Here is a 19,204-nt window from a genome sequence, read left to right on the forward strand (position 1 = left end):
GTACTGTAAAAAGATTGCCTAGAACAAAGCAAAAGGTCAGTTATTTATTTATTTTTTACAATTTCTCTTTCTTGAAAATTTTTAAGTATGTACATTGATTTATTTTTAAATAAAAATATTTATTTAAGCTTTTAAATTTAGATTACTCAATGAAATTAATTGTGGATGAATATATATATAAAATTTTTGTACATATATTTTAACTGTATGAACTATATAGTCGTAGTTAGCTAAAATTATGGAGAACAACAATGAAAAAGGATATCGTGTACCAATTGGTTTATTTTATTGGTGACATTGTCGGTGATTCTGCCCGTTGCGAGAGATTGTTGAAAGAACATTTTAAGTAATAAATATTATTAAAAATCATTTACTTAACCAAATAGGAGATCAATAACTAAATAATTGTCTGGTTACTTAGATTGAGAATGATAACTTCGAGACTTTCAGCAATAAAGAAATCATGCAGCAATTTTAAAATGTGAAGACTTATTAATGACAACTCAATAAATTAATGCTAAGTGTAACAAAATAAATTATAAATTACATTTATATGTAGACATTGTCAATGTATCTTCAAACATTGAATATTTATGACTCACGTATGTGTCTATAGATCTAATAATTGATTATAAAAAAAAAATAAAAAAATAAATAAAAATGTAGACAGATGTACTGAAGATGTACACAGAGAAGCATAGAGAAGTAAAAGATCATGATCAAGGGAGAGTAGAGGCTGATAGGGTATGTTTGGCCAAAAAAAGTCAATATTTTTTTTCTTCTTATTATTAAAAAAATAAAAAAAATCACAACAAAACTCTTTATGTACGTGTCGCCGAGGAAAATCCCACAACAGGTCAGTCGTTGTCATATAAGAACAATCGATTATCCACCCAACTCTTTTCAACTCAAAACTCTGTAAACATGGTCATTGAGCAGCAGCTTCCCTCTTCAATTGTCATTTCTCTCATGACCCACATGGATTTTTTTCTCTTATCCCATCTTCTTTACTGCTCTGGCTCTTATCGCATCCCTTCTAGCTCTCCATATCCTAACTCCGAAACTGAACAAAGATCAGAGAAAGAAGAAATACCACCCCATTGCCGGCACCTCTTTTCACCAGCTCCTCAACTTCAACAGATTGCACCACTATATGAGTCATGACTGATCTTGCCGGCAAGCACCGGACCTACAGGCTCCTCGCTCCCTCTAGGAACGAGATTTACACCGCCGACCCGGCAAATGTCGAGTATATACTCAAAACTAACTCAATATTCTTAAGCACATTATTGGGTGAATGTTATATTAGAATATAACATGGGTAAAAAATAACATGTTATATTAGAATATAAATGAAGCAATATATTCATTGGTAATACAAAGATTTGGCAGAACTGAGTTATGGCCGAAAATGGTCAAATTAACCATAGGTCTAATTAAAAATATAATATTAATAACCTATCATGCCAAAATATTTTGTCATCATAAAATAATTTGCAAAATATTTCCTTAGGCTCATTATTTGATATTTGTTGCAACGAGAATAGGCAGTGGGGTTTAATGCTCACAATGGATCTTTTTTGGGAGGTTTAATGATCACAAAAAACTCAAACTCAAACTTTTTTTTTCCTTGTTATTTATCCACCCGCTAATTATTATTATTATTATTTTTTTCATCATGTCATTTTAAAAAACAACTTGTGCATCGTACGGGGTACAAGCTCGTTTTTAAATAATAAAAATGTTTATTTAAGCTTTTCAATTTAGATTAGTCAATGAAATCAATTTTATATATATATATATATATATATATATATATAAAATTTTTGTACATATATTTTAACTATATGAAATATATAATCATAGTTAGCTAAAATTATCAAGAACAACAATGAAAAATGACATTGTGTATCAATTGGTTTATTTATTGGTGACATTGTAAGTGATTATTGCCAGTAGAATGTTGAATAGGAGATTAATAACTAAATAATTGTCTGGTTACCTACATTAAAAATATAAATTCAAAACTATTAGCAATAAAGAAATTATACAGCAATTTTAAAATGTGAAGACTCATTAATGACAACTGAATAAATTAACGCTAAGTATGACAAAATAAATTATAAATTACATTTATACATATAAATCGTCAATATATCTTCGATCATTGAATATTTAGTACTCACATATGTGTCATACTCCCAGAAAAAAGAAAAAGAAAAATCTAGACAGTTGTACCGAAGATGTACACGGAGACGTAAAAGATCATCCGGGGAGAGTAGTTCTGTATCCACCCAACTCTTTTCAACTGAAAATCTGTAAACATGGTCACGGAGCAGCAGCTTCCCTCCTCTTCAATTGTCAGTTCTCTCATGACCCACATGGATTTTTTCTCTAACCCCATCTTCTTTACTGCTTTGGCTCTTATCGCATCCCTTCTAACTCTCCATATCCTAACTCGGAAACTGAACAAAGATCAGAGAAAGAAGAAATACCACCCCATTGCCGGCACCTCATTTCACCAGCTCCTCAACTTCAACAGATTGCACCACTATATGACTGATCTTGCCGGCAAGCACCGGACCTACAGGCTCCTCACTCCCTCTAGGAACGAGATTTACACCGCCGACCCGGCAAATGTCGAGTATATACTGAAAACAAATTTTCAGAATTATGGCAAGGTATCTATGTCCTCTCATCTCTAGCTGGTTTCATGATGCTCCTCCACGCGCCGGCACGCGCCACCTATGTTTTTCTGTTGACTTCTCACCTTCCGCACGAACTGAATCTATTATTGTCATTTTTTTTGTTTTTGTTTTTGTTTTTTGTTTTATGTTTTTGTTTTTGTTTTTATTGAGGATTGAAGACCAATTTTTGGCAAGGCCCCAGAAATGAAGTAAATTTCTGGGATTGAAGATTTTGTTTTAGTTTTGTTCATTTTAATAAATAGTGATTGATTCCTTTACTTTAATTTGTTTACATTTAAAATTGTTCAAATCACTTATAAGCCTTGTACACAATCAAATCAATCAATAGCCTCCAAGGCTTTCACATGTGGTCCTGTGGATGTAGGCCTTTGGCCGAACCACATAATTTTTGTATCTCTCTTTCTCTGCTTCCATCTCTTTGCCTTATTATGAACTTCTGGATGCAGGGATGGTATAACTATATCATTCTGAAGGACCTTCTAGGCGATGGGATTTTCACAGTTGATGGTGACAAGTGGCGCCAGCAGAGAAAGATATCAAGCCATGAGTTCTCCACAAAGGTTTTAAGGGACTTTAGCAGTTTGATTTTCAGAAAGAATGCAGCAAAACTTGCTAATATGGTGTCTGACGCAGCAACTTCAAACCAGATAATAGATATCCAAGTGAGTTTGGATAAGTCAATGTTCACAAAGAGACTAATCCTATTTGATATCGCACATTGACAGTTTTAGTTATTAATGTAGGATCTGTTGATGAAATCAACCCTGGATTCACTGTTCCAAGTTGCATTTGGAACCGAATTGGACAGCATGTGTGGATCAAATGAAGAAGGCAAGAGTTTCGGAAATGCTTTCGATGACTCTAGTGCGATGATCCTTTGGCGTTATGTTGATATATTCTGGAGAATCAAGAAGTTTCTGAACATTGGATCAGAAGCTGCCTTAAACAGAAGTACCAAAATTGTTAATGATTTCGTGTTTAAGCTAATACACAGCAAGATGGAGCAAATGAAGAACTCAAAGGATGAATCTTCAGTGAGTGAATACTAGCTAACAGTTTCTATTTTTGATTAATTGTACAGGCATGAGATAAACTTCTTGTTATACATAATGCAGATGAAAAGAGAAGACATTCTATCAAGGTTTCTGCAAGTGACTGAGAATGACCCAACATACTTGAGGGATATAATTCTTAACTTCATAATAGCTGGGAAAGATACAACAGCAACCGCACTTTCTTGGTTTATTCACATGCTCTGCAAGCATCCTGCTGTGCAAGAAAAAATAGCAAAAGAAGTGAAGGAAGCCACCAAAAAGAAAGAGTTCACAAACTATGCTGAGTTTGCAGCCAGTATGAGTGAAGAAGCTTTAGAAAAGATGCATTATCTCCATGCCGCGATCACTGAAACTCTCAGACTCTATCCTGCAGTTCCAGTGGTAAGGAAAAATTCAGCTATTTGAATCACCACTGCATCAAAGGTGCATATAAATACTAAATGGCTGCTCTTTTCGAGTACATTTTCTCTGTTTGGGACCAGTATTTGAGTGGTGACTCATTGCATTAATATGATGATTCTAAAAGTTTCATGGTTATTTACATTTGCTTACCAACTTTCCCACAGCAGCTTCCTAGGAGATTCTCAATAGTTTGACATACTCTTTGCTTACAGGATGCAAAGATTTGCTTTTCTGATGATACTCTACCAGATGGATACAGTGTGAACAAAGGAGATATGGTATCTTATCAACCTTATGCAATGGGCAGGATGAAGTTCATATGGGGTGATGATGCAGAGGAATTTAGACCAGAGAGATGGCTAGACAAGTATGGAATTTTCCAGCCAGAGAGCCCTTTCAAGTTTACAGCCTTCCAGGTTAGCATATAGTCTATTGGGACATTTTTCATTTCAATTAATTTATGCTTCAAGTTCATATTGATCACACAATAACATTTAAATTTCTTTGAAGAAACAGAAATATGCTACCATAAACAAGTAAAAGGAAAAACTATATTGTACAAATTCACTCCTTTTGCAGAAAGCCTTAATCTGCTTGTCAAAGAATCTTAGTTCAAATTTCTTCTGGTTCACAGGCCGGCCCGCGAATTTGTCTGGGAAAGGAGTTTGCCTATAGGGAGATGAAGATCTTCTCAGCTGTTATGGTAGGCTGTTTTCAGTTCAGAATGAGTGACGAGAACAAAATTGTCAATTACAGGACAATGATCAATCTTCACATAGATGGAGGTCTTGAAGTTCGTGCCTTCAACAGAAATGGAAATTAGAATGAAAGTGAAAACTATAGAGGGTATTTGAGAATTACATGTTTGTACAGGTTCTTTATATTACTAAATAGTAAGGTGATTTCTCTTCATGCTTTGAATCTTTGGCTTGTGATTCCTTTGCAGATTTGATTATGAAGACCTCAACCATTTGCTCTTTACTTGTCCCGTCTCACAACAAATTTGGCTTTTAATTATTATGTAGTAATGCTAAATATCCATCTCATATCATGTTCCTCTTGTGCATATCCAAAACTGATGTGACTTTTTTATTTTTTATTTTTTTAAGGGAAACACATTCCAGTCTCATTAATAGAAGAAGGATCACGAGCAAAAACGTTCTTACATCTAAGAGCAAAAACTCTGAGAAAATCATAGCCGAAACTACAATGTTACTAGTCATAGATACATACAAAATAATCTAACATTTAAGACCTATCTATGAGAAATCTTCCGCTAACTTATGAGTTATGACTAATCTTCAGTTATAACAACAGATCTGTTTTGGACAAATTTAATTCGATGCATAAGTAGCTCATTTTCCTCAGCAAGGGAGTAGGAACCCCTGGCCGAAATTCATCGTCCTCAACTTGCAAGCCAGAAAATTATTCACATTCTCAACCAAAAATGCCAGGACCACAAAAAACAGGAAAAACAGAAAATATAGGAAAAATAAAGAAAAAACACAAAAGCCCACGAACACCACTAGAGGCTTCTGGAAGATTCAGGCCAGAGCGCGAAAAACCAACTCATAGGAGGGCCCGTGTTAAGTTGAGTCAGACGAAGGGACGTAGATCAAGCTTTACAGAATCCAATCCAAGAGTCCCATCAACCCAAAAAAGGAAACACGGCAAAAGGAGGACAGCACACCCGCGCGAAGGAGCTAGAGCCTAAAATAAAACGAGAAGAATAAAAAGAAAAAAGGGGAGTGGGGGGGGGAAGAAAACAGGGAAAAGAGGGGGGGAAGAATCAGGGAAGGAGGAGAGAGGGAGAACAAAATTGATGTGACTTTTAAAATCATTATTGGATTAAAATTTAACAGTAATTTATCAAAAATCCAATGATAATTTTAAAGCAACATCAATTTTGGAGAAACACAAGAAATATATAATGATGACTTATTTATAAAAACTGATAGAAAACTTTGAACTTGAGGGTTCAGTCATTCAAAGGGAAGGAGCCCCTTGAATACATTTCTTTTAACTTAGGCTTCGTTTGTTCAATTATTTTCTTTTTCTAAGCAAAATGTCCAGGGTCCAGAACCTAAACCTCAACCGGTACAGAAACTTCAAAGGTGGAGGAGCAAACATCCTTGTTCACCATGTTCATGTTTACTTCAAATGAGGCTATTGCCGTTTAATAGTTATAATTTTTGGACAAAAAAATCTATTCCAGGATGCAGGGCAATGTTCATCGTGCGCCAACCACACTATGGCAATGAGATAAGTTAATCCATGCAATCAAAAAGTAGACTCAAACTTGGTGGGTGTAAAAGTGTAACTCACCCATATCAAATATTACTCCAGACAAGCATTTCATGCCCATTTCAGATGGATTTGGATGGGAACATAATAAAATAACTCCTTAAACAGACAAATATGTGTTTTTTAATGACAACCGTTCTAATTCTCAAAAAAGCTTGAACAACGCACGGGGAATTTTTGAGTAACCAATTCCGCAGGCAACACGAGAAAAAAAGAAAAAAGGAAAGCTAAAACAAAACTTTTGGAATCCCTCATTCAATCAAGCTCCAACTGGTTCAGCAGGCACCTCGGCCATTGTCTCGTCAGCAGGCCTCTCCACCTTGACGCCAACATCATCAGAGTAGTCACCATGAACCTACATACACAGACCACAACAAACAATTACATGTGGAGCTCAATTGGTCCAAACACATGACATAATGATGCAGGATACAAAAACTTGTGGAGTTCAAAAATGTCGGAGATAAAACCACAAGTACAGGGTTAACGATGAAACAAATTTGTAAGCCCCAGGGTGTAATTTATTAACTTGTTTGATGTTGTACACATACTAAATGTATGAAAAGGTAGGGAGAAAAGGAGGGAGAGTCTTACCTCCATCAACTTTCCAAGATCAAATTTTGGAGCTTTCAAGATCTTGACTTTCCGGATGAAGACATTTTGTAGAGGATAGATGCCTGTAGTTGCCTTCTCAATCTCTTTGCCAATTGACTCAGGAATAAACTTGCGAACCAACTCCTTCAGATCACAAGATGATGCCTGGTTGATCATTATCTCCCTCATCTTGCGACGGATCTAACAAAACAAAAGCAACATTAGTTGTATTATGAAGGTAAACGATATATCAAAATATGGCATTTCAGATGATGAGACAACCATCAACACACTTGGCAGTTAAACCAAATGGAGTTGACAACCAATTTTAATGTATAGAAAACAGACATTATGTAACAGATTATTTAAGGTATAAGCCAAGGATGAAATCATTTGGTTAGATTATTCTTTGTTATTGCATTAATCAAGAAGCATAAAAAACAGAACAAACCTTTTTTTTTTTTTGTGAGCAAGAACAAACCATTTAAATTTAAGACAAAACACATTGCATTTGATTCCAGTCAGTAAAGACAAAACAATTCAGAAATTACAAGAAACCAACACAATCACATATCTATAGAACAAAACAGTGGAAGTGACACAACAAACCATCTTTGCTCAACCTGCTGAAAAAATGTTATATAACTATTTAGTTAGCCAAAACATGCTACTATAATATTACCTGTCTAATTTGGCTAGATTGGGCATAACTGGTCCTCTTGACCTGGTTTTGACGCCTCTTAGTGAATCCAATGCAGAACATCCTCAAACTGTAATTGTCAGTAGTCTTCACATCCACATGAGCTTCAATCATAGTCTGCCATTTCCTTACCAAAGACCTCAACTTGTCTGTTGTAAAATCCATTCCCTGAAATGTTTGAGAAATAAGAAAAAAGCGGAGTGTGTTTGATTTTCATTAGAAACATCAAACAAACAATGTTGGCAGCAGATGAAACAATATAATTCAATCATACCCAGAAATTTGTCAGCACATTCCTCCCTTGAACATCTTCAGCTCTCAATCTGATCTTTCTGTAAGCGTGATCCTCATCATCCTGAAGGTCAGCCATTGATATCTCAAAGACTCTATGTTTGAGTCCTTCTGACGCAATCTGTAAGGGAAACAAGAGAGGTCACATTTATATTTACACATACACATGTAAACATCTGTTCACCATCAACAAGCATAATAAAAAAGACAACAGAAACTAAGCAAAATCACATTAGGGAGCAGAATCACATTGATTTATTGACATCGTTCCATAACATTACAAAGTATCAAGAGCAAAAGTTGTCACAGAAACAAAGACATAGACCACAGATTTAACGGGCAGTATTAAATGATAAAAGTGTAAGAAACAATATAAGGTAGTAAAAACTTACACTGGAAAGTAAAACAGCAAGTGTTAAGGGAACAAAATAAAAGGCCTGCTTAAGCATTCTTGGCACTGCAAATTGGTACTTTCATATTCTAAAAATCTCATAGTTTTATAATGAGATGGCAAAGAGGATTACAAACTTGAAACATTATACAAGTCTTGAACACATCATGAACAAATTCAAGTGGCACTCTACTCAAACATTGCCGTTGCAAGGGCTCACATGCAAAATACAAAATGTCCCAAAACCACTAAATTTAAAAATAAGATTTTTTATAAGTATAAGACTTAAAAATTTGATTACCTTTGGTTGATGAGACAAAGGTACAAAGGTTTTCGAAATCTAATCTAATAAGTTCACCCTTGGGAACAACAAAATCAAGAAACTCCACTGAGCAATTGAATGAAACTGACAACCATACAGCACAGAAAATCGGAAACCTTGGTTTTCTCCGATACATTCCAGAGCCTTTAATCGCACACAAAACTGTCTCTTACGCAAAAATCTAGCACAAAGACCACACTTACAGAGATCTAATCAATCAATCTGGGCCATTTTAACAATTACAAGTTGAACGATCAACGTCTAACCCAAATCCGCCAACCAGTTAAGCTTAAACATCCGATAAATTGATTAGGCAAGCGACAACTGAAACATCTAAAGAAAAATTCAATCTTCAGCTACATAGAAAGCTTCACAAGAAAAAACGGAGAAGTCCCAGATTAAAATTTGAACTAAATTTATGAAATTTTCTCGGTAACCAAACACCGCACTGAACCCATAAAAAGGAAAAAACAAACAAATAAAATGAAAGTGAAGAAAAAAAAAACTCACCTTGGTACCCTGGGTGCGAGTAACGAGGGTTTTGCCCACGTTTTTCACAGCGAACACTGAAGGTGCCTTGATATCATACCAGTCCTTCTTGGCGAACGGATCAGCCCTATACATACACACATATACAAATCAATATATACCACGAAAAACGAAAACGAAAACGAATGAAAAATAAGAAGATAACACTCACGCCTTCTTCTTGCCTCCCTTCTTCCCCTTGGAAATCCTCTTGTTTTTTCTGTTCCATACAAACACACCATTGCATCAGTGCCTCATAAATCCATGTATGCCATTTTACACGCACGCACACACGAACATAGATAGATAGACACATCGAGAGAGACAGAGAGATTACCCCACTGCCATGGTCGGAGGAGGTGAGAGGCGCTTAGAGAGGGTGAGTGAGCGAGGACCGCTATGCGAAGCAAACCCTTCTAAATAGAACAAAAACCCTACTTTTGTGTGTGGGGTTATAATTTATATAGGTATTGGATACAGAAGTTTGTGCTTTTGGTGGTTGGGATCAGGCTTAGGCGCGGTTGTGCTGGTTTTGGACAATAAAAAAAAGGAATGATACAGCCCAACCTTAGGCCAACTTGGGACAACTTTTTTCTTATTTTTTAATTTAAAAAAATAACCAAATTAAAAATTAAAAAGTTTCTGAACCAATAATTTTTATTTTGATCATTCTTTTATTTGGTATTTTTAAAAAAATAAAAATTGTATTTTTATTCATAATAATGACCATTTTTTTTTTTAAATGGTCATTATTATGAAGAAAAATACAGTTTTATTTTTTTTAAAAAAAAAATACCAAATAAAAGAAGGGCCAAAATAAAAATTATTGCTTTAGAAAAATTTTTAATTTTTAATTTTGTTACTTTTTAAATTAAAAAAAAAATAAGAAAACAGTTTCTTAAGCAAAATACAATTTTATTTTTTAAAAAATATCAAAAAAAAAAAAACCAAAATAAAAATTATTGCTTTAGAAAAAAAATTTATTTCTAATTTCGATATTTTTTAAATTAAAAAATAAGGCAAAAGTTGGCTCAAAGTTGACCAAAATAGTTGTGCTTTTAGCATTTTCCTTTTTAAGAAAAAAAATATTAAAAAATCAAAAATTAAAAAACTAAAGAAAAAGAAAAATATTTAAAAAAAAAAAATGAAAGGAGCCACCCCATAACCGGTCTGAGGGTGAACAAACCACCCCCATGGCCAAGGGGGTGGTCCGGCCACCAGCCACCCCCAAAAGGCCACATGAAAAAAAAAAAAAAAATTAAAAAAAAGTTTGGGTTTTGGTCCTTTAGGGGTAGTTGGACCATCCCAAGCCTTTAAAGGTGATTCGATCACCCTCAAAACCTATATATATATATTGGCCTTTTGGGGTTAGTCGGACCACCCCCAAAGAACCAAAATCCAAATCTTTTTTATTTATTTTTCTTTTGGCCTTTAAAAAAATTATTTTTTTATTGTCCAAAACGACCACAAACTGGGCTACTGCAACTGCACTTAAGCCAAATCCTAGGTTGTTGTACTTGGAGGGTGGGTGTGTCATTTTGGTGGGATGGGAGGGTAATTTTGTCACGTTTTGTATATGCAACTGATGCAGGAAGCAATGGAAGCATTATAAGCAAGCGACGTGGTTCCCTTATCGCCTCAACCCTAAAATGCAGGGTCTTTTATGCTATCTATTAAAGAAATGGATTTGGAGATTTAGGTTGAAAAAAAGGTGTGGTAATTAATATTTGTGTAGAAGAGGTTGTGTTGAGGTATGGTTATAATATTATAGTTTTAACTCGACTTATTTAATTAAATAACTTAGGGCCCGTTTGTGAGTGCGATTTCAATAAGTGCAATTTAAAAAATTGCGTTTTTAAAAATTGTGTTTTTAAAATCGCTACTTTTTAAAATCGCACAGGCGTTTGGTAAAACATACTAAAAAGTACTTTTTTTATCAATTGAGTATTTGGATAACATTGGCATATAATTGCGGCTTCATGACCAAATTACCAATAAAGACATTTCTTTATAACAGTAAAATAACTAACATTGTCTATAAGCCTCTATTATTAACACTTATGCAAACAAAAGTATGACTTATAATTTGACATTAACTTTGAGTTTTCTACTTAGGCAATTATATATTGTTATATTACTTGTTTCTATATGCTTTTTTGTTTTTGTATTTTTTTTTTTCTTAAAACATATTCCAAACAGACATATAATAAAAAATACAAGAACAATCCATCAAATTAAACTAATAATGTTTATCAAATTTCACTGTTTATTACCCATTAAAAAAATATATAAAAAAAAATATCACAAACTGTTAAAATGCAATACCCATTAAAAAATAAAAATAAAAATCCATCACAAATTGTTACAGTGACCTGAGAAAAATCATCATCTCGGTCACTGTACAGTATTTTTTTTTTAAAAGAAAAAGCCTCACACGGTTATTGTACACGTACTATCACATTATTGTGCGTGTACAGTGATTTATCACTGCATACTATGATGGATTGCAGATCACTATGCATGCACGGTAATCTAAATAAAATTTTGAAAAAAAAAAAAAAATCACAACTTTACTCTGTAGAAATGGTCGAAGAACGTAAACGAATATATAAAAAAGGCACAGTAATCATACAAACCACATAAAATACACCGAACACCAAACAGTGGAAAGTTTTACAAAAGCAAAAGAGTTATATGGAGAGAAAGAAAATATTAAGGTGAGATTATTACCTGGTAGAGGGGCGGAGAGATGGACAATAGCGACGCACACTGCTACAGGGCGGAGAAAGGATGAACGAGACAGAGAAGATGAAGAAAAAAAAAAAGAGAGAAAATAAGGGTTTTAATATATTTTAGGTGGGTATTCTTGGTATTTTTTTCATTCCCGCTCAAAAAAAGGTAACTATTGCGCTAAATATCTTTTTAATAGAAATCGTGATTTTGTTTTAAATTCGCACTTTTTCAAATAAGCACCCTCTAATCAGCTTATGAAAATCGCAGATTTTTTTGCGATTTTAAAATTTGCGTTTTTAAAATCGCAATCTCAAACACCCTAAAATTGCGATTTGGTTTAAAATCGTAGATTATTTTTTAAAAAACGCACTCCTAAACGCACCCTTATACTCGTTGTATATAATATATGAGTGATAATAAATTTAATTACTATTCTAATAGATACAAGAGCATTTCATTGCTAAAAACTGATTGTTTTTAGTGAACAATTTTCTTGCTTTGAAATTGTTATACAACTATTTGATTTCCTCCGATAAATCAAGTTTTAAAGTTAAAATTTTGCATCGTAAAAATATGTAAATACAATTTTGGATAGTAAAACTTTCACCATACATATCTATAAAAATTATAAGATATTTATAGTAGTTGAACTAAATGTTATTTGGATTGCAATCATTTTGTTGTGATCAAGGAGAACACAATTAATATTTTGTTAGATCATGTCATACACATTTGGAAAGGCAGCCAAAATTGGTGAACTTTGCATAGATTACAAGAAGTTCATAACCATAGGAATTAGAAAAACTAAAGTGTTTAACAATTAATGCTAACATAAAAAAGTTAAAAACCTTATATTTAAAGTTGTTTTGTGACCCTATTATAATATGTGAAAAAAATTACACTTTACCCTCTTAAAGTTAGCAGCGATTTTCAATTTGAATTTTAAAATTTGAATTTTTGTAATTTATGCCCACAAAATTTTAATTTTTTCTTAATTTAACTATTCTGTCAGTCAAAACCTTTTGAGCCTTTTCACGAACAGTTGGTTTTTTTTTTTTTTTTCCTAAAATGCCTCCATCCCCAAAATGAAGCAGAAACGAACAATTTTCAAAAAAAAAAAAAAAAAAGTGCTTATCCGTCGATTCCTCCCTTCTTGCTTGTTCTCTGTTCTTCTCCGCCACACCCACGAACGCCGCTACCACTATCACCAAGAGACGCCTTAGCACCTCCCTTAGGGACAACACTGACCCAGAAACCAAGAGCCAACACCAAGACTCCTCCAACTCCAACGATACGGTTTCTGCCCGCACCACCACCACAAGAAGTACTCAGAGTTCTTTCCCAAAGAGCCCTCAGACTCTGGGTTGTTCAAGATTTGTTTGCTGAAATCTTGGCTATTCAGGATTAGTTCGGAGTCACCTATGTCCCAAAATACCCATTAGATCACTAAGAAGACAAAACAGAAACCTAGCATTGGCGGTGGGTTCGACTAGTGCAGTGGGTTTCTATCCAAGTTCTTTTTTTTCTTTTTCTCTTATTGGGTTTGTTTGGCTGCTGAGAAAAATCTATCAAACGATAAGAAAGAGTGGTTTCTCGGTTATGATTTTGTTTGGCTGATGAGAAAATCGATCAAAAACTAACCAAAATTTTCTTCTCCTTCTCCATAACTCCTGCAACACCAAACCCTGAACTACTTGAACGGGTTACACGTGTAAATACCAAAGATCAATAAATGGCAATATGCGAACAGGAAAACCAATTAACAATCGAACAGGATACCTTTTAGAAGCTAAATTGATACGATCATTCCGTAAATAGGCACCCTTTTCCACAAAGTTCTGTCCGGAGGAAATGAAAAAACCATTCCATAAATAGAACCTTGAATAGATGGCATAACAGCAAACAATCAGAACGGCGGCGGCTAGAAGAGTAAGTGTGGCGATCGAATAGAGATGGCAGCCAAGCGTCACACATCTACTTCTTTTCATTTTTATTTTTTAAATTTTTTCTTTAAATTAAAGAAGAAAAATATTAAAAGAGAATTTAAATTTGAGGTATTAATACTAAATTTGAGATATTAGTATTAAATTTAAGATGATCGAATCATTTTATGGTACCATCCCAAAAATGTTAACTTTTCATCCATAAATTTTAATTTTAAATCCAAAAATAAGTTTAGAAACATTAAAAATCAAATATTAATTTATAAAAATTTAACAAATTTTTTTTTTTAATTATTATTTTAATATTTGTCCTTCGCTATGGCAGCATTGTAGGACTCGTGGTGATCAAGAAGGGAGAGATCTTGTGGGATTTGTCTGATTCTTCAGACAAATTGGTGGAGGGATCGAAGATGGGTAAGAGTTGAAGCAGAAAAGGGCAGAGTAGTTGGGGGGCATTTTGGGAAGAAAACAACAAAAGTGATCAAGTATGAACTAACTTTAGAGAGAAAAAATGTAATTTTCCCTAATATGTGTTCAAAGCAATACTTTGGACGATTATCAAACTTTGAATTCCCATTCTCCTCTCACAATCAGCCAAAATTTTCTTCTTAAGCCAATTAACACACACACACACACACATATATATATATATATATATATATATATATATATATATATATAAAATTTTTGAACATATATTTTAACGGTATGAAATATATAATCGTAGTTAGCTAAAATTATCAAGAACAACAATTAAAAATGACATTGTGTATCAATTGGTTTATTTATTGGTGACATTGTAAGTGATTCTGCTGATAAATTATTGAATAGGAGATCAATAACTAAATAGAATGATAAATTTAAAATTATCAGCAATGAATAAATTATACAGCAATTTTACAATGTGAAGGGAGAGTTCTTGTGGGCAAGTGTGGCTATCTAGAAGGGAGAGATCTTGTGGGATTTGTCTAATTCTTCAGACAAATTGGTGGAGGGATTGAAGATGAGTAAGAGTTGAAGATGAGTAAGAGTTGAAGTAGAGAAGGGCAGAGTAGTTGGGGGACATTTTGGGAAGAAAACAACAAAAGTGACCAAGTGCGACTTTGACTGACGGACTCGCTGAATTGAAAAAAATTGAAACATTGTGAGAATGAATTGTAAAAATTAAAACTTTAAAATTGAAATTAAAAATCGTAGCCAACTTTGAATTCCCATTCTCCTCTCACAATCAGCCAAAATTTTCTTCTTAAGCCCATTAACAATTTGTCAATTCAAATTAAATATTTAGCTTCTTTTTTTTTTTTTTTTAACAATTTTTCTTTGTTGAAAAGTTTTAAGTATGTAATCAAAATTTTACATTGACTTATTTTGAACTGTATGAAATATATCTAGACGGATGTACCGAAAATGTACACGGAGACGTAAAAGATCATCAGGGAGAGTAGAAGCTAGAGGGCGAGAGGGTGGGTATGTGTTTGGCCAAAAAAAAGTCAATATATATATATTTTTTCTTATTACTTAAAAAAAAAAAAAATACTCACAACAAAACTCTTTATGCACGTGTTAACAGATCAATCGTTGTCATAGAAGAACAATTCTGTATCCACCCAACTCTTTTCAACTGAAACTCTGTAAACATGGTCACGGAGCAGCAGCTTCCCTCTTCAATTGTCAGTTCTCTCATGACCAACATGGATTTTTTCTCTAACCCCATCTTCTTTACTGCTTTGGCTCTTATCGCATCCCTTCTAGCTCTCCATATCCTAACACGGAAACTGAACAAAGATCAGAGAAAGAAGAAATACCACCCCATTGCCGGCACCTCATTTCACCAGCTCCTCAACTTCAACAGATTGCACCACTATATGACTGATCTTGCCGGCAAGCACCGGACCTACAGGCTCCTCACTCCCTCTAGGAATGAGATTTACACCGCCGACCCGGCAAATGTCGGGTATATACTCAAAACTAACTTTCAGAATTATGGCAAGGTATCTATGTCCTCTCATCTCTAACTGGTTTCAAGCATACTCCTCCACGCGCCACCTTTGTTTTGCTATTGACTTCTCACCTGCGGCACGAACTGAATCTATTATTGTCATTTTTTTGTTTTTTTAATTTATTGAGGATTGAAGACCAATTTTTTGTCAAGGCCCCAGAAATGAAGTAAATTTTTGGGATTGAAGATTTAGTTTTAGTTTTGTTCATTTTAATAAATAGTGATTGATTGCTTTACTTTAATTTGTTTACATTTAAAATTGTTCAAATCACTTATAAGCCTTGTACACAATCAAATCAATTAAGAACAGATGTAGCCTCCAAGGCTTTCACCTGCGGTCTTGTGGATGTATCTCTCTTTCTCTACTTCCATCTCTTTACCTTATTATGAACTTCTGGAGGCAGGGATGGTATAACTACATCATTCTGAAGGGCCTTCTAGGCGATGGGATTTTCACAGTTGATGGTGACAAATGGCGCCAGCAGAGAAAGATATCAAGCCATGAGTTCTCCACAAAGGTTTTAAGGGACTTTAGCAGTTTGATTTTCAGAAAGAATGCAGCAAAACTTGCTAATATGGTGTCTGAAGCAGCAACTTCAAACCAGATAATAGATACGCAAGTGAGTTTGGATAAGTCAATGTTCACAAAGAGACTAATCCCATATGATATCTCACGTTGACAGTTTTAGTTATTACTGTAGGATCTGTTGATGAAATCAACCCTGGATTCACTGTTCCAAGTTGCATTTGGAACCGAATTAGACAGCATGTGTGGATCAAATGAAGAAGGCAAGAGTTACGGAAATGCTTTCAATGGCTCGACCGCTATGATCCTTTGGCTTTATGTTGATATATTCTGGAGAATCAAGAAGTTTCTGAACATTGGATCAGAAGCTGCCTTAACTAGAAGTACTAAAATCGTTAATGATTTCGTGTTTAGCTAATACACAGCAAGATGGAGCAAATGAAGAACTCAAAGGATGAATCTTCAGTGAGTGAATACTAGCTAAGAGTTTCTATTTTTGATTAATTCTACAGGCATGAGATAAACTTCTTGTTATACACAATGCAGATGAAAAGAGAAGACATTCTATCAAGGTTTCTGCAAGTGACTGAGAATGACCCAACATACTTAAGGGATATAATTCTTAACTTCGTAATAGCTGGGAAAGATACAACAGCAGCCACACTTTCTTGGTTTTCTTACATGCTCTGCAAGCATCCTGCTGTGCAAGAAAAAATAACAAAAGAAGTGAAGGAAGCTACCAAAAAGAAAGAGACCACAAACTATGCTGAGTTTGCAGCCAGTATGAGTGAAGAAGCTTTAAAAAAGATGCATTATCTCCATGCAGCGATCACTGAAACAATCAGACTCTACCCTGCAGTTCCGGTGGTAAGGAAAAATTCAACTATATGAATCACCACTGCATCAAAGTTGCATATAAATACTAAATGGCTGCTCTTTTCCTGTTCATTTTCTCTTTGGGACCAGTATTTGAGTTCTGATAAGAGTGATTGTTAAGATGGACTCATTGCATTAATATGATGATTCTAAAAGTTTCATGGTTATTTACATTTGCTTACCAACTTTCCCACAGCAGCTTCCTAGGAGATTCCCAATAGTTTGACATACTCTTTGCTTACAGGATGCAAAGATTTGCTTTTCTGATGATACTCTGCCAGATGGATACAGTGTGAACAAAGGAGATATGGTGTCTTATCAACCTTATGCAATGGGCAGGATGAAGTTCATATGGGGTGATGATGCAGAGGAATTCAGACCAGAGAGATGGCTAGACAAGGATGGAATTTTCCAGCCAGAGAGCCCTTTCAAGTTTACAGCCTTCCAGGTTAGCATATAGTCTATTGGGACATTTTGCATTTCAATTAATTTATGCTTCAAGCTCATATTGATCACACAATAACATTTAAATGTCTTTGAAGAAACAGAAATATGCTACCATAAACAAGTAAAAGGAAAAACTATATTGTACAAATTCACTTCTTTTGCAGAAAGCCTTAATCTGCTTGTCAAAGAATCTAAGATCAAATCTCTTCTGGTTTACAGGCCGGCCTGCGAATTTGTCTGGGAAAGGAGTTAGCCTATAGGGAGATGACGATCTTCTCAGCTGTTATGGTAGGCTGTTTTCAGTTCAAAATGAGTGACGAGAACAAAATTGTCAATTACAGGACAATGATCAGTCTTCACATAGATGGAGGTCTTGAAGTTCGTGCCTTCCACAGAAATGGAAATTAGCATGAAAGTGAAAACTATAAAGGGTATTTGAGAATTACATGTTTGTTTCTTTATAGTACTAAATAGTAAAGTGATTTCTCTTCATGCTTTGAATCTTTGGCTTGTGATCCGGGGTAGATTGAAAATAAGTAGCCTGCCTACGACATCACCCCACAGATTTGTTGTATCCTTTGCAGATTTGATTATGAAGACCTCAACCATTTGTTCTTTACTTGTCCCGTCTCACAACAAATTTGGCTTTTAATTATTATGTAATAATGCTAAACCATCTCATCTCATGTTCTTCTTGTGCATATGCAAAATTGATATGACTTTTAAAATTATTATTGGATCAAAATTCAACAGTAATTTATCAAAAATCCAATGATAATTTTAAAGCAACATCAATTTTAGAGAAACACAATAAATATATAATGATGACAGATTTATAAAAACTGATAGGAAGCTTTGAATTTGAGGGTTCGGTCTTTCTAAGGGAAGGCCCCTTGAATACATTTCTTTTAACTTGGGCTTCGTTTGTTTCGGCATCAAATATTTTATGTACTTTTTGGTGTTTGGTGTGATTGAAAATAATAGTCAAACCAGTTTATTTATTTATTTTATTTATTTTAATTTTTTTTTATTTGAGCAAAGAAGCTTCTTTCTGGAAAATTGTATTAGTTTCTAAATTTTGTAAACCATTTTTCGAGTTTAAGTTTCTCATTTTCAAATTGTTGGACAATCGCCAGCCGCTATTTTGCTGTCGTTCTTTTTTTTTTTTTTTGACATGTCCACAAAATAGAAGGGGGAGGAGAATTTGAACTAGTAGTATTTGCTTCATGAGGCATGATCCCCAACCAATTGAGCTACTTCTTGGAAACTGTCACCGTTCATTTTTCATACAAGCCAAATGCTAAAAAATATTTTACGTCGAAATAAACGGGGGCTTATACTTTCTTATGTGGTTTACAACTTTTTTGCAAGAGAGAAACTCCAAA

The 19,204-nt window shown here is 34.3% G+C and overlaps 4 protein-coding genes across 4 annotated transcripts; 3 read left to right on the plus strand and 1 right to left on the minus strand.

Moving 5' to 3' along the window:
* Positions 1-2,217: 2,217 nt before the first annotated feature.
* On the plus strand, positions 2,218-5,146 carry LOC132187248 (cytochrome P450 704C1). The gene is made up of 6 exons (XM_059601495.2): positions 2,218-2,681; positions 3,155-3,370; positions 3,452-3,742; positions 3,824-4,144; positions 4,378-4,581; positions 4,800-5,146. Exons 1-6 carry the CDS (start codon positions 2,325-2,327, stop codon positions 4,986-4,988), a joined length of 1,578 nt encoding a protein of 525 aa, XP_059457478.2. The 5' UTR covers positions 2,218-2,324; the 3' UTR covers positions 4,989-5,146.
* Positions 5,147-6,453: 1,307 nt separating this feature from the next.
* On the minus strand, positions 6,454-9,771 carry LOC132188523 (small ribosomal subunit protein eS1y). Its single transcript, XM_059603004.2, has 7 exons — positions 9,633-9,771; positions 9,468-9,515; positions 9,278-9,383; positions 8,038-8,175; positions 7,746-7,931; positions 7,064-7,264; positions 6,454-6,824 (listed from the first exon to the last, which is right to left on the minus strand). The coding sequence occupies exons 1-7, from the start codon at positions 9,641-9,643 to the stop codon at positions 6,729-6,731; spliced, it is 786 nt and encodes a 261-aa protein (XP_059458987.1). The 5' UTR covers positions 9,644-9,771; the 3' UTR covers positions 6,454-6,728.
* A 5,853-nt stretch (positions 9,772-15,624) lies between these two features.
* LOC132188180 (cytochrome P450 704C1-like) lies at positions 15,625-17,125 on the plus strand. The gene is made up of 4 exons (XM_088517825.1): positions 15,625-15,962; positions 16,375-16,590; positions 16,672-16,961; positions 17,043-17,125. The coding sequence occupies exons 1-3, from the start codon at positions 15,654-15,656 to the stop codon at positions 16,912-16,914; spliced, it is 768 nt and encodes a 255-aa protein (XP_088373951.1). The 5' UTR covers positions 15,625-15,653; the 3' UTR covers positions 16,915-16,961; positions 17,043-17,125.
* Positions 17,126-17,278: 153 nt separating this feature from the next.
* On the plus strand, positions 17,279-18,409 carry LOC148585076 (cytochrome P450 704C1-like). The gene is made up of 3 exons (XM_088517824.1): positions 17,279-17,363; positions 17,617-17,820; positions 18,039-18,409. Exons 1-3 carry the CDS (start codon positions 17,280-17,282, stop codon positions 18,225-18,227), a joined length of 477 nt encoding a protein of 158 aa, XP_088373950.1. The 5' UTR covers position 17,279; the 3' UTR covers positions 18,228-18,409.
* Positions 18,410-19,204: the final 795 nt, after the last annotated feature.

This window comes from Corylus avellana, chromosome 6 (genome assembly GCF_965113065.1).
Source record: "Corylus avellana chromosome 6, dhCorAvel1.hap1.2, whole genome shotgun sequence".
NCBI lineage: Eukaryota > Viridiplantae > Streptophyta > Magnoliopsida > Fagales > Betulaceae > Corylus > Corylus avellana.